The following is a 15,825-nucleotide window of genomic DNA, read 5'->3' as shown; positions in this document are numbered from 1 at the left end:
TTTGGGCCATTTTTAATCGCAGTATTTACTCATTTGTTGTGTTTGTGTAAGGCAGCACTGTCAGAGTCTGTGTTTTGCTACTTTTACACCTGCCTCTGGTCCAGGACCGGAAAAAAACGCAATCCTGACCGACAGTTTTTTTAATGACCTAATTATTTTGACGAAAGTGTTTTGGAGAGACTCGACCAAACGCCAAAGGGCACCGTCCCCGAAGGGCTGGAGTTTGAGACATCCAGGTGTATGGCTGAGTTTTCTCATTACAGAAAAGTCAACATGCCTGTTATCTTTCAAAAACAGGGCAGTCTAAGAGGAAACTTCTAATTTCTCCATCTTCCAACACATCTCTCTCCTGCATTATTTCTCTGGAAATTATTACCTCGAACTCAGCACTGAATGCTACATTTTCCTGAAATAAGCAGCAAAAAAGTCCTTGTTGATCAAAACCCTAAAATAAAAATAAAAAAACCATAACTATCACCTAGGCCTTAAGTGTTTCTCGCATAGCTTCTATTTATTGAAGAGCAGCAGCTCTCAGAACCAATTATGTAATTATCTGAACCACACAAGAGTGTTCCAGGTACTTCAGTACTGTAAAAAAAAAACACTTTGACTCACCTCAGAAAACCTTTAACTATTTCTAGAAACTTCTCACAGTATGTGTACTGCTAGGGAAAATGGCCAAGCATAAGGTAATTTATCCATGGACAGTCCTTTCGGTCAGTTTGGTGGAAAATGTGTTTTCAGTACATGCCAACCACAATAGTCCTTCTCATTATCCTTTCAGACAAATACGAGATTCTTACCAACATGGGCAACACCAGGTCAGCAAAGTAAACAAAAGCTGCTCCAAGCGTGAATCCCACAGCCACGGGCAGGAAGGCGAATGAGCCGTACTTCCCAGAATCCTCTGCCATGTCAATTGCGGGTGCCAGCAATGACCAATAGGATGCAGCCAACATTACCTAAGGTATGCAAGAAAAAAAAGAAGAAAATTATTGTTTATTAACTGCACTAGAGTTGTTGGACAATGCAGATTTTTAGCAATCACAAGCATAGGATTTTATTTCATGTTTTTGATAAACTGCTTTACTCAAATGATTAGCCACGGCCCAGTTTGGTGTCATCTGCGTAACGCTTTCACAGCTATCTTTCTCTAGCACAGTTAATACCTCACAAGTAGGACAAGAAAGTGAAAGTGTACTTCTGTTCATTGCTACCATGTTTTAAAATGACTTGCAAATGTAAAGTATTCCTTTGAGCAAAACTACAACAGGTACCTGAATGTAGCCCAGGCTGCTTATTTTTTGTATTTTTTAATTAAAAATGTGTCACAAATAGATAAAGAAGCAGACTAAAAAGCCTCAGAGTACTTTTAAATCTCTTGGTAGAGTTCTCGTTTGTGTAGTATCCAAGGTACTGTTACTTTGTCCTTGTCACTGAACAAACTGCCACATAAATCTTTGTCATGTAGTCTCACTCTTCAGTGGCACAACTTCTTTCATCACCACTTTCTTCTTGTGTGAACATTAAATAGTGATGTCTAAGTACAGGGTGCTCTATAGTGAACAATAGTGTTTAAAGTACCTGGTTCGTTTGAACATGAAAATGGATCTCAATAACATGGCAACATTAAATATCATTTAAATGATACAAGACCAATAGGACATGAAGTTTAATGCCTATCAATGCTAAATTTGTTCAGAATAATTATAGTATATTCACAGAACATGGTATAATATGACAGCTGAACTCAAGTTTTTGTAGGATTTTTTAAAGACGGTTTAAAATTTAATGGGATGGTTCAATATATGGTGTTTGGTTTTTGTACACTTAGACAAGAAGAAGGTAAAAAATAATGTAAGTGTAAAAACCCCAGTAATGGTAAAGGATCTACTTTCTGCCTAACATGGATTTTTACATGAACAAAACCTCATACTGCTCCTTTGACACCAGCTTTCTTACACAATCCAACAGCAGGGGAAATACAAGACAGAAGCTGCCAATCAAAAGCAATTTGAGGTTATTGTTCAACCAACCAAGCGCTAAAACATTATGTAACTTCACAGCCTCTGGCATTAGGTTTTGTATACCAATGTCTAACTTGATTGTATGTGCTTTAGTGCAATACTGGGAATTGAAATCTCATTTCATTCTTTTCTGATTTTTGTCAAACTGTCAAAAGTGGGCACCAGTCAAATTCTTACAATAATCGCCTATAAAATAAGGCACTTCCATTTCCAGCCTCTTTCTCATGAACCTGTCTGGGCTTCCATTTTACAAGTCGGAAAAACCATGACAGTTTTTATTGTAATAATATAAGATGAAGTAAAGACTTTAAACAAAATATTCTGTTTTAAACACACAACTATAAGCTTTGTGTCCACGTTAAAAATAAGGTTTTGGTTTTTGTATGCTGGTTTTATTTGCTGGTTTGCAAATTTATGTTTTCTAATTGTAATAAATCATGACTTCTGCTTTGAAAACATATTGGAGTCATCCACTGTCACTATTAGGAATTTAAGTAGTGAAACCACCAGATATTTTATTTTTTCATTTTTTACAATCATAAACCCCAGTCATAATGAGTATCAACATAACTGTGCTACACTCATGGCTTATTTTTCAAATGCTTTTACACATGGGCCATATTCCTTTTATTTCTCAATAATAGGTTTAACTGAACTCCAGGGGATGTTCAGTGGATAAGAGCTTTTTTCAGCTTTTGTAGTTGCAATAGAAGAGAAATGTTCAACCTAAAAATCCACACCAAACTAATAGCCATACAGTTTCCTACAAAACCTTTTAAAAAAGGAAACTAAAAATTCCTTTTTAGTAAAAGATGTAGATGAAAGATGTGGTGTAAAGAGGGACTCTAAATGAAATGTCTCACATGTGAGAGGCTGTAAGAAATGGAGTTGAAAGATCACTGCAATGTTTCTGCACTTTCCAAACGACAGTGAGTAGAAAATGTCCCATTTAAATGTCAATCACGCGACATCACTTAACCCCACGGAGAACAACAAACTGACTTGGGCGACTTAAGATATGAGAGGGCAAAAAGAGAAAAGACATCAAATTTTACAGAACCAACAGTAACATGAATTTAAATGTTTTTTAACCTTTATTGAACTAGCTAAGTTCAGTAAGAACCAATGGTTTAGTGTCTTTTTATACAGACATGAACATTTCAAGATTAATCTGCACTGGACAAATAAAACAACAAATATCTACAAAGCATTCCTCTGCAACCAACATTTCTATTTTCCATTTCTTTTCTACCCAAGAACCTTTGTTCCATCTCCTTTGCAGCTACCACACGATCCCATTTCACTCATTAAACCTGAATGGGACGGTCTCTCCAGGCAACCTGAGCACTTGTTCCAACATCTATTTTCAACTTTTATTTTTAAGTTCTTACTGCTGGCCAAACATTGGGAGTTCCTGCTCTCATAAATGATAATACTGTTCTGCTCATGCATATATTTATGTCTATGGGTAAAGCTTTTCATATATAAATGTATTACTAAGAGTATTGAGCTTAATCCTTGCTCTTGAAACGAAATGAGAATGTAGCTGCTTCTATTATATTTAGGTGCGCTGACATTTTCCAGGTAAGGTTTGTAATAAGCTCTCTCTTACTTCCTGTGATTAGTATTCAACAGCACATCTATGACAAATGCATTCTGAAGCAGACGAGTGTAAAGTCATTCAGCTCTGGGAGAATAAATAAAAGATTATATCTGATGCCTTGTTTACTGGCATCAACAATCATCTATTGTTACAGCTATAAGCTTTGAGAGACACTGAAAGATTACTTTTGTTTTAACTTTGAGAATTTCTATTGAGAACAGGTATGTGAAGTGATTGGACAAAATGCAATTAATTTTATCAATAGCAAAAATGTATTTTTTTTAAAAATGACAGGACATCCTCCTGATTCAATGAAAAGAACAGAAATGTTTTAGAGATAGTAGTGCTTGTGAAGCTCCCAGAAAACACAAGTCATTCATTAAACAGACACAAGATCAGCCATTTACTGAATCATCAAGACATTGGAGGGAAGAGTTCCAGTCACAGTGAAGCAAGTGCCATACTTGACTCCTAAATAGGATCCAAATATGGGATAAGGTTGCCACCAGGGCAGATGTTGCTCAGGAATGACAATAAGCAGGTCAGAGTGTTTCTCCACCAGCAGTGATGCAGATACTTCAGAAAGCTGACCAAGTGTATAAAGAGCAGCACAGAATCCACTTTCCTCCAGGAAAATACAGTTTACAAGTAAAAGAATGTCAAGTTGTTCATTGCCAAATGAACAGAAGGTAATTCAACAGCATTTAGGAAAAAAATCTTATTTAAAAGTTACTTCCCTGTATAGCAAAACAGTGGACAGCATGTCTCATAGAAGAGTTAATATCCTTTATGTATGTAATGCTAAATTTTGCAATTAGTATTTTTTTTAACTATAGGTTATTGTTACTGTGTTGTATTCTGTTAAGGAAGAAATTTCTAAAATAGGTTTAACCTTGTAAAAAAGTCTGGCTCTCTCTTCCTTTAGATCCCAGGTCCTCTCAGCGGGCCACGTGTAGGCACAAGGAAAACAACAATGCGTGTTGACGTCACAGAATTACAGAGTTTAATCCAATATAAGACAATGCATAAACTTAGAAGTAAGACCATGCACAAACTTACACCAGAAACTGCAGAACAACAGAGACATACATTCATTTACCTCACAGACTTGGAAAAGAAAGCAAAGACATCTTTGGAGAGTTGCAAGAGCAAATCTGATTTGTTACTTCTGTGTAGAAAGTTTTATCCTCTTGTATTTAATTTATTCAAATAAGGCGTATCTTTGCTCCTCCAACCAGGAGCTATCTCTGACCTGCTATCTGAAGCCAGAAACCCCTGCCGTGTTTACGGCCTTTCACAGATGAGTGTGAAAAGCTACAACTTCCACTGTATTGTTTTCCACAGACAAAAGGCAGTTTAAACGATCCTAGCAAACCATCTGCTGGAACTACAGGTAAAATAAAGGTCAATAGGCCAGAATACATTAGTAATTTTAAAACCACAATTAGGCCATTTGAATCAAGACATGTAAAGTTTTAAAACTAGCTTATTTTAAATTTATTTTCTCAACAATTCCTATATGCCTTTTAATTTCCGACTGATAAACTCATATTTTCAAAGTGAGCAACAAAGGAATATTTTATTCTCAAATAGATTCTTTTACATCAGCGCTATCCAGCTTTTGTTTTTTCAGCCAATTTTACAGCATCTTTGCTACATTCAGCAGGGTAGGTTTCCACAGGTTCTGACTTGTTTCTGTGCCAACGCTCAGCTTCAGTACAGGCAATCAATCAATCAATCAAATTTTATTTCTGTAGCACATTTCAGCAGCAAGGCATTTCAAAGTGCTTTATATCAAACACAAAAACACAGAGTCATGTAACATAGAATCAACAATCAAACATTACATTAAGTCAAGTGCCATAGTTAAATTCGTGATTGATTACGTTTCAAATCCAACTCTAAATAGGTGGGTTTTTAGTCGAGATTTAAAGGATCTCAGTGTTTCAGCTGTTTTACAGTTTTCTGGAAGTTTGTTCCAGATTTGTGGCGCATAGAAGCTGAATGTTGCTTCTCCTCGTTTGGTTTTGGTTCTGGGGATGCAGAGCAGAACCAGAAGACCTGAGGGGTCTGGAAGGATTGTTGACTGAAGAGCATTTTAATGATTGAATTTGTACCCACAGTAGAACTGGATAGTTGAGCGGTATGGAAACCATGCCAGCTATGATGAGCGTCCGTAATTAGCTAGCATGTACTAAGCTAATGTTACCTTGAGTAACATTTTCACTCCGTTGTTATGTAAATTATCTTACCCAAGCACAGCTAGCTTCAGGATGCTAGCTTGCCTTTCTCTTTTTATCTCTCTTATAGCCAAATACTTCAAAACAATGTTTTAGCTTTTGCCCTGTTAGCTACAAAAGGTAATTAAGGATCAACACTCAGGTAGTCTTTGCCAGAGTTTTAGACTTCAAATACCAGTCCATTGTTTTGATTCAGCCAGCTCCAGCTCAACTTTATGCCAGTTTTTTGACCTTCCTTCCTTTTTGTTAGGGCTCTTAAGGGCCCAAGTTACTGCTCTCATACATTTGCTCTGACTCTTGTGTTAATAACTATCCTGACCTCCTAATCCCTATATACACCTTCATTTTAAGAACTGAAATTTGAGACTGGAGATTTGGAACTGAGCAGAATTACTCCCTAGCAAATCTACTTTTTAAAGATTAATGAAACCTTCATTCTATCAATGGAAATATGCAAATATTTTAAATGCTTATTTTAGCATTTGGTAGGAGGCTGCAAAACTCATATAATGGGGTTCAAGAACTGAAACTCTGAAATGTACAATGAAAAATCATTACCTTTCAGGAGGTGTTTTAGCAATAAAAATAGCAACAACTATCAGAAACTACCTACTACTAAATGTTAGTGAAATCTGATACCAAAAGAAAATAAGCGGAAGAACTCCCAGCTGTGTTCAGCAGCAACGGTTGGAGAGTTTCCACAGAACAACATGAAGACCACTCAAGGCAATAGACTCAAGGTATTTCTGTGTCCTTGGTTTCCTTTCTTTCCATTTTCTCTTCTCTGTGATAATGCTAATGGTCTCCCTCAGTGTTGATTTGTGACGCCCGGGGTTTTTGATAAAACAGAAGTACGTGACTCTGCTGGAAGGCGAATAGGCCGGACCCCATGAGAGAAACAGACAAAATGAGGTTCGCTCAAATTGAAACACACACACACTTTTCGACTGCTTCAATAAATCAGGCACACCTTGTTATCGTGGACTCGCTACTGCAATAAGAGTTGCACATTTGAAGTGGAACCTTAGGAAGAAATAGAGTGGGCGGACTGAATTCTTGTCCCGCCATCAGAACCAGAGTGGATCTATACCAATCAGTAAGCAAAGATTTCACACAACAGAAGGTTTTCATCTTGTTATTTTGTACTCGGCCCCAAAAGGCAGCAAGTGGCTACCTGCAGATTGTACTTTGTCTTGATTTCTGCATAGGATGAATTTTAAGTGTGTCCACAGCATTTTAAATCAACACCAACCAAAGCTAGCAATTGACATTTTTAAATATATAAATTACAACTGAAAGACATCCTCACCGGTTCATAAATATGCCAAACGTATTTCTGAAGCATTCTCTCAGTGTTTTGAAAATGTCAACCCAATCATCAGCATGATATTTTCTAATGCGTGCCTTGCTAGAACACATACAGAATTTAAAAAAAAAGGCCTAGGAGACAAAAAGCATAAAGCCACAAAATCAATGCGGCCGCCATTAACGCCGCTCTTCCAAGCACAACGGGGTTCTCTGGTCTTACAAGACTTGAGAGCAATCATCTGGGTGCAGCATAATCAATTTTGTAATCAGCGAACACCAAGCTGAGCGGGAGGTTCCATCTGAGCAATGGGAGTCAATTTCAGAAAATAAGAGCAAGCTTTACAGAGAATGTTAAGTGCAAGTGTGGTCGATGATTTCTGCAGCAAAACAAGAATTTAGTACAAGATGTATGAAGAAAGTTGACCAAATGCTTTTGACAGCTAATCCTTACAAATCAAAATATGGATGTAACAAACATATTTAACAGCTTTAAATGTTTTAGCAAATGTCTGATTTATACAAGTTATTTCCAGTATTGACAATTTTTTATATCTTATGCAGTTGACCTGACATACTCCATATCACTTACTGAACTAGACTCCGACTTATGTCGACCCTTTCTTGTCTCTACAGTCCACAGTAATTGGACATTTTGAAACTCCATGATCAAAATGTGCAATAAACCTTTATTATTACTTTTATCTTGTGGTGCTGTCCTTCAATAGGTAGAAAATTCAAAAATCACTCCAAACAAGTGTCCTGCTTGAGAAGTCCATCTCGCCTTGTTGTTTTTGCGTCTAAGGCTCTGTTTACACAGAGCTGCTTTATAGTGAAACCGTAACCAGCCACTGGTTTACACGTCTCCAATGGTTGAAGTCTCTCACATCAGCAGTTTTTGATTCTTGGTCTTACAGTGAAACCTTTTAGGGAGTACCGACCAGCGGAGGTGTGTTCAGGCAGATAAACAATGGCGGGTAGAATTGCCCTGTCGTACTACTTAACTTGTCCAGCTTAACAACTTCTGATAAGGAATGTGTTACATGAGCACCTGGTTCATTGGAGGTAGATTACTGTTTTCTAAAGGAGGTGGAAGGTAATAAGGTGGAAGCTAAGGGTCAAAAGCACATGTGGGTTTCAATGACATACCTAGATCACAGTGCCATATAGTGGCCTGGCATGACGACTACAGCTGACTCAAGGCGTCTGCCATTTCATCTAAACGTGGAACTTTTCCCCAAACAACATCCGATAAAACTGGACGCTTCCTGACATTGGTGTCAAGTAAAGATGGTCGAAATGCATCACATTGCTGCCATGTGATTGACTACTTAGTTTGCATAAAAAAAATTCACTACCTCATAAGGTGGCAGGAGAGTGTTCATCTCTGTGGTTTGAAGTGTGTGGTAAAATATTTCTATAAGAAGATGAATTAGCAGATTTCCTTTGAACTAAGCTAGTGTTATTTATTCCTCAGAAAGTAAAGAGTTAATGCAAACTGAATAACTCATTTACAACTCTATAGTACAAGCAGGAAGGGGCTTCTGGATTTCTCTAAGTTATATCTGTAAGCCTGTAGAGCTAAAGAGCTTTTTCATTCCAATAGTTGGGCTGTTTTGCCAGCAGAGGATGGTAGCTCATCTAATCCCAGCCTTTATGTGAAAACAGTGATATTTGGATCACGAGAACAGAGACACATGAATCAAGTTGATTAGTGCTCAACACAAAGACCTACTTTACTAAATGAGCTTCAAAAAGCACTTGAGACAATATGACTCTTGCATATTAAGAGCAAAACAGATGATATGAACACGTTTCTGTCTCTTCATCCAGAAAGTTTTGCTTTCTGCAACAGTGGGCAAATGTAAATTAATCTACAGTGAAGGTGAGAAAAGGCTAGCTTGGGCAGACCCACACTGTGAGTGTGTTCTATTTTAATGAAATGCTACTTCAAGGCTCTCTCTTATTGGAAAAAAAAATGTTTCTCTCACTATTTAATTGTCTATTTCATCCACCCTGAGTATTTTAATTTCTAAAGGACTCTCAGACTTGGTCTCACCTGATGTGTCACCTTCATGTTTTTTTAGTTCCCGTTTGCCATCATCTCTCAAGACTATTTTAGTCCTTTTTAAAGTCAGCTATCATTACATTAAGTAACAGTATTGGTTCTGGTATTTTGTGTATAGTGCCAGGTGGCCAAAAAAAATGATTTTGAATGAACAGTGATGCTCATTTAGCAGCATTTTAGATAATTACACAGCATAGCATGCCACATGCTTTCTGTGATTCATCCAGTGCAAAGCATTCTGCAGTCTCTTAAGTGTACACCTAAATCCATGTAATCCAGGAAAGGAATGATGCTGTGGCAAAAATAAGTAAATGAATAAAGCCATGCTGCTAAATCCATAAGATACACCAGAATGTTTATCTCTTTTCTATTAAAAAAAAAAAAACAAAAGCATTTCTAATGTGATCTTGCAGTATTTCATTAGACTTTTTTTAAAAAAGCTTTCATCAAAAGCAGATACAATTTATTTCTGGTCTCAAAGCTGCAAGGGTCTGTAGAAAGAGGATTTGGTAATACTCTATATCAGGGGTCTACAAATTTGCTGAAGCCTCATGTTGCATCTGTGGCTGTGTGAGTGTTTGATTTGTTTGGTGACCCCTAATCAAGAGTAAATCGAGTCAGTAGTGTTAGTCCTGTAACACTATTGTGCTTCTCCCTTGTGTCAATGCTCAGTGACTTGCCTTCCTACGCATTTGACAGTTGTTGAGGCATTTCCATCCATCCATCCATTTTCTTACACTCTTATCCCACTGGAGTCAGCAGGGGTGCTGGCGCCTATCCAGCTGTCAACGGGCGAGAGGCGGGGTACACCTTGGACAGGTCGCCAGTCCATCGCAGAGACGGACAGGACAAACAACCATGCACACACACTCACACCTAAGCAGAATTTATACAGACCAATTAACCTAACAGGCATGTTTTTGGATTGTGGGAGGAAGCTGGAGAGAAACCAAGCATTCACAGGGAGAACAACTTTGCAACTATGCCACATGTTCTGCACCACCGCAATAAAATTGGCTGAAAAATTACTCAAATGGTGCAGCAACAAGATAATCATGATACACTCTGCAGACTCTTTGTGCTGAAGTAGATTTGATCATCTTAGTATGCTAAATGTTTAAACTATGTATAGGGCATCCAAATCTAAATTTGACATCGAAATCAACTATTGTCATGGTCAATATGACCAAATCCATTCAAACTTATTAAAAGCACTTGTAAAAACAAAAATATTTCATAGATGGGATAGGAACTGATGGTTCACAAAATGCGATTCATTTCTTTGCATGTAGACCCACAGAAGACTCTCTCTCTATCCATTCATAAACAATACTCCTTTGGGGTCGGGGGAAACCTCCTCCAGGTCCACAAGACATTTATTAATTAGAGTTTTGTGTGACCTCCGCATGACACGCTCTGCTTCTTCTCAATTTAACACTGAAGCGAAGGAACAAACAAATCCCACCTCCGACCGTGTACATGACTGAGCAGGAAGGAAAAAAATGAGTGGATGGCTGGATGGATGTGGCAACAGATGGAAGGATTCAATGGTTTGAAAAAGCAGCTCTGAATAGTTAGTGTGCTTTTGCCTGCAGCTAATTTCAAACATGTTTGAATTAAATGCAATCAAACAAAACAGAAAAAAGCCTATAATCCGTCATGCAGGAGCGCAATACAAATGTTTTACACATTTTGATTTTTTCAAACCTGCGAGGAGGCAGCAACCACCTGTTTGGTTTTGAGGCAAAATCAAACAGTTTGAGAGTCAGGGTGTGAACTGATGAATAATGAGAAAACCTGACTTTATATTCCAATATTTTATGCTGCAATGCAATTGACCCTGAAAGCTTCAAAAATATCTTAGCACAAATGACTGGAGAAACAACCACAACTTTGGAAAGTCTGCAACCAGCGGTAAAGAGCAGTGGAATGTATGTGCCATTATACACACTTACTAGAAAAGTCTTCATACATACTCTCAAATTTTGTCACATTACAGCTACATGTCAGTAGGAACAGACCGACACAAAATGGTAATTGTGAAACTCATGTAAAATCATACGTCATCTTTATATATTCTTTCAAATATTCTTAGAAATGCTTTATGAGAAAATTAGTGAGTAGGGTGGGTTTTCCGCAAGTATATATAGAAGATAAAGGGACTCAGTGCTTTGCTACTAATAGTCAACACTATGATGGCTACATAAGGACAGGAAAAAGTTTTAATAAAAAAAAAGTGAGGGAGAGGGAAATGAGTCACTTATGCTAGCTTGACTTTGACAGTCTTAACATGTGCTGCAGAATTCTGTAAATAGGTCAAATAAATGTAAGGTCACAAAACTTAAAACAGCAGGAATGAATGCATTTGCAAAATACTTTGTCATGTAAAACATTTACCATTATGAAGTCTTTAAAACAGGCTAAAGTCTGATTTTAATATAGCTTCATATATCCTCTAAAGACTATACAGCCCATATGGCATTAAAACAGTATTGGTTCAACAAAGAACTGGAGTTCTGAAGGAGCACTTTCAGGGATGCATTAGTGAGGGAAAATGGTAAAAAGGAAAAAACGAAAATGATAAAAATGAATACAGATGAGCGACCAAATGTGATGGGGAGTAGCGAACACATCAAACAGCCCCAGCAGTCTCTGGAAGCCACATTATACTCTTCTTCACAGACGAGGCTCTTGGTTGAAAATAAAATGGAAGTAAAGCATGAAGTTCCTGTCTGTGAATACTGAGCTGATGTGTAACATCCAAACACTCCAGTTGCAATGAGGCGACACATTTACCATGGGTGTGTCCTTAAGAATAGAGTCTTGCTGTTTCAATACAGAAGCGAGTCCAGATTATATTTCAGCGAGATACTGGCGTGCAGCTTTTTGTATTTAATAATAAAATTGATTTTTTTCTTTACTTTTCCTGTTGTCTTCCTCTGGCAACTGAAAACTAAGAATTAAACGCCAGTTCTTCAAATACTTGAAGTTTGAATATTTAAATTCTTTCTGTCTGAAAACAGGGCTGACTTCCATACATAAATACTTTGACACATAATTTCTTTAAAAACTTCACATTCTGGATCAGTTCCTTATTTTCTTTTATTTTGGCTAACATTTTATATCATAACTTGTATCTTTTTAGTAGAGCAGAGCCTGCTTAAAATGGTGCCAGAGATGTTGCCTTCGCAATAAATGTTTTTTTACTGAACCAAGTGGTATACTTAATTTGCTAGAGACATTTGTAAAAACACAAACTTGGTTTTTGGAATTACATCATCATTGAACTTTTTTTTGACAGATAACTTACAGATAACTACTGAAGGCCCTTTCAGTGAAGGGAAATGGCTCAACACAATCCCTTTTACTGTGGATTGTTGGTTGGATACTTAGAAATATTCAAGATGGAAAAGTTAACCTTAACACTCAATATCCAAACACTCATCCACAGAGAGGCATTTGATCAAATTTGGAACAAGTGGATAAAGACAAATTTCGCTAGACAATAAATTGTCCCAGAAATTATTGCAATAAATGATAATATTGTCATTTTCATTCCTTTTTAAACTAATATGATGATTTTGGCATAATGAGACTTTGACCTCTTAAAGATTAAAAAACCTTAATTTGGTACAAAACACACCAACTGGAAATGGAAGACATTTTAAATACCTAAACTAAAAACAACAATCAGAAGGGATTAAAATAAAAACCACAAAACTAAAACCATAAATAAAAATGGATTATGAAGTCTCTAAATAAAATTGCCCTCCAAAAATATTAATCATCAGAATGAACATGGGTCATAACTTTCCCAGTCCAACATTATTGCCAAATTTGTTCCGTTTATAAGACAGAAAGTAAATTTTTAACCAAACGCTACATCCATCAGGCTCTTAAGAGGCTACAGAAGTTTCATTAAGATTTCTCTCATTGCTTCAACTGTCAACGTTTCTGCACAGTTTCCATTAAATAACACTTTATTTCAAAGTGTCAGAGAGTTATTTAAAAATAACAAGAAAATCTGGGATGGAAACGCATAAAACACTACTTACAAGCTCAAAAACCCTTTCAAAGTGTTTCAGCGGATAAAACAGAATGTGAAAGTCATCTATATGGGAAGACATTCGACCACACGGGGCCAGAAAATGACATACATTATAAGCCCTCAGAGTGCCATGTTCAGCTTTGCTTCTTCTATGGCTTAATTTATTGTATTTTTACTGCCAGCTTCAGTTGGCAGAGCACAACTGTGAAAGGAATTGCTTTGCTACAAGCCGAGGAAACACTTTCTCACTTGCTGCTTTAATTTCAGGTTATTCTTGGCAGCGACTGGCAGCCCAACTTCAAAGTGGACAGAGTTGATTGAAAACTTTATAGTTTTGTGTCAAATCAAGTAACATCATCACTGAGGGGATAGCAAACGTATTCAGAGAGTTAGAACTTTTTGCAGCTAACCGCACAACAACCAAAATGGTTCCAAGTATGGTTTGTGGGCTTTTGCCAAAGTCAAAAGAGAAAACCTAGAACCGCTAAAATCTGATGCCACTCCATTATTTTTTAAATAGAACTTACGTTTCTTCAAATGTTTTTGTGTCGTTTCTTCACTGATTCTTGGTGCAGTGCCCCCAGAGGCGAGGAGGTAAAAAGGTTTTTCGAAGGGTTTAGTTTGTTTGACGCAGTAAAATGTGAAAGGGAACAGCACAAGCTGAAAATGTAGCAAATATTGCAGTAAGTTTGCACCAATCCTCTTTACTCACTTCCATACAGATATCAGAGGCATAGGATTGGCCGATACTGATCCGATACAGAAAAACAGTGCTGACCTGACTTAGTCCCCCTTCCCTCCCAACGCAGACAAAAATGTACTCAATTATAAATGTATTCAATAACTCTGCACCAGTACAGCACACTTAAAAACACCAGTAGCTTCACAAGGTTGGTCAAACATGTGAAAACCACAGAACTTTAATTAGTTCAGTCAGTGTAATTGGGAGTATTACAGCCAATGTAAAATAAAGAAACTAACAAAAACAGGTCGACTACCTGTAAAACATGTAAAAATCAAACTGCAACAAACCTTTCAGAAAGCAGGTTTATTCAGAAACAAACCTTTCACTAGTTCAGAAAGTATAATTAGGTATTCTAAAAATAATGCAAAATATATAATTAAAGCATGATATTGCTCAGAGCAGAAGACAGAATTGGACTAAATAGATCTGTCCTTATGAATGGGTACATTATCACCATAAGCAATCTGAATTATTTTATTTTATTTTATTTTTTCAATATGGAGACCGATTCAGATATTAATATTGGTTCGGTGCAACTGAACTGAGATAGCTTTATTAGCTTTTAAAAAAAAAACTTCATTAGTAACAGCTTCCAACATTATCCCCGTTTTATATTCTTTACACTGGCTTCCTGTGTGTTTTTATATCTCTTAATGGCTTTGCTTTTTATTAATCTGAACTGTGTGTGCATAGCAGGTCCTTAAGGTTGTCCAGAAAACTTTGATTTGATGTTCCAAGGACTAAATGCTTAGGGTGAACGGGTCTTTTTGTTGGTGTCTTTCACACTCTTTTAAAAGCAAACTGAAGATGGAAAAAGTTCAGAAAAGCTTTGATGTCTTTTAGCACATACCAATTAGATTACAGTAGCAGTGTTTAAGTAGTTTAAGCATATGTGGCTATGTTTTTTTGTTGTTGTTGTTGTTGTTTAAGCAGTGGTGGTTCTTCTTGGTAGTGGGCCTGGCAGAGGTCAACAGCTCCAAGGGAAACCACCATGTTTCTCACTAGCGTTGTAAGAGACCATCTGCTGCAAATTTAAAAGGTTTATAAATGAAATATTCCAACAGCCCAGCAGTTACGTGGGCCGCAAAGCCAACAAGCACCCCGATGACTGATATAATTCCCAGAAAGACGGCAAGTTAAAAAAAATGAAAGCAGCCAAAGTGCTGTTTGTTTGCAATGAAACAGAAAATGATGTAAGCAGGAGGGATGGAGGTCAAATTGTGGCGTAAACAGTACAAATGCGTTGAAAAAGAGAGATGTACTTGTGTGATTACTCGACTAGAAAATCAAACCTCCAAAAAACAAAAACAACACCTTGAGGAAGGATTTGTGTATCAGGGTCTGGAGTGGTGCTGCAAAGTGCTCTGGTTTGCTCCGAGAGCCCAATCTCACATTCAGCACTTCAAAACTCTTCTCTGTGATCAAACACTTGGTGTTAAGTTGAAACACTCTTTCTGAAGCACGCCAAATGGATGCGTTTTGAGCAAAGACATCTTTCCATAACCTTAAACTAGAAGACAAAAGACATTATTGGTATGATTTATTTTAATTTAGCATTAAAATACACAGTAATATAAAAATCTTTACAGGATAATAATGTCCTTATGTAGCATTGCTAAAATAAAACTTTATTCAACCGCAGTCCAACTGAAATATTAAACAAATAGGAAAACCAGCTTACATTATAGATGCGTCAATCAGATCTGTGTTATAAACCTCTGACTTTAGTAAATTCAGAGTTTTTTTTTCCAATAGCTTGCCGTATTAGATCAAACAAAAACCATACGAG

The 15,825-nt window shown here is 37.0% G+C and overlaps 1 protein-coding gene across 5 annotated transcripts in view; it reads right to left on the bottom strand.

Moving 5' to 3' along the window:
* Positions 1 to 15,825, bottom strand: part of slc39a11 (solute carrier family 39, member 11) — a 146,610-nt gene that overhangs the window by 109,382 nt on the left and 21,403 nt on the right. For all 5 annotated transcript variants that reach the window (XR_001663190.1, XM_007560637.2, XM_007560649.2 and 2 more), the window contains exon 4: positions 804 to 962. Coding sequence is in view for 4 of the 5 variants with exons in the window: in XM_007560637.2 (XP_007560699.1) it covers positions 804 to 962 (159 nt within the window). In the remaining variant the exon portion in view is untranslated. The remainder of the gene's footprint in view (positions 1 to 803; positions 963 to 15,825) is intronic.

Source organism: Poecilia formosa, unplaced genomic scaffold (assembly GCF_000485575.1).
Source record: "Poecilia formosa unplaced genomic scaffold, Poecilia_formosa-5.1.2 Scaffold4, whole genome shotgun sequence".
Lineage (NCBI taxonomy): Eukaryota > Metazoa > Chordata > Actinopteri > Cyprinodontiformes > Poeciliidae > Poecilia > Poecilia formosa.
This window is presented reverse-complemented; position numbering and strand designations above follow the sequence as displayed.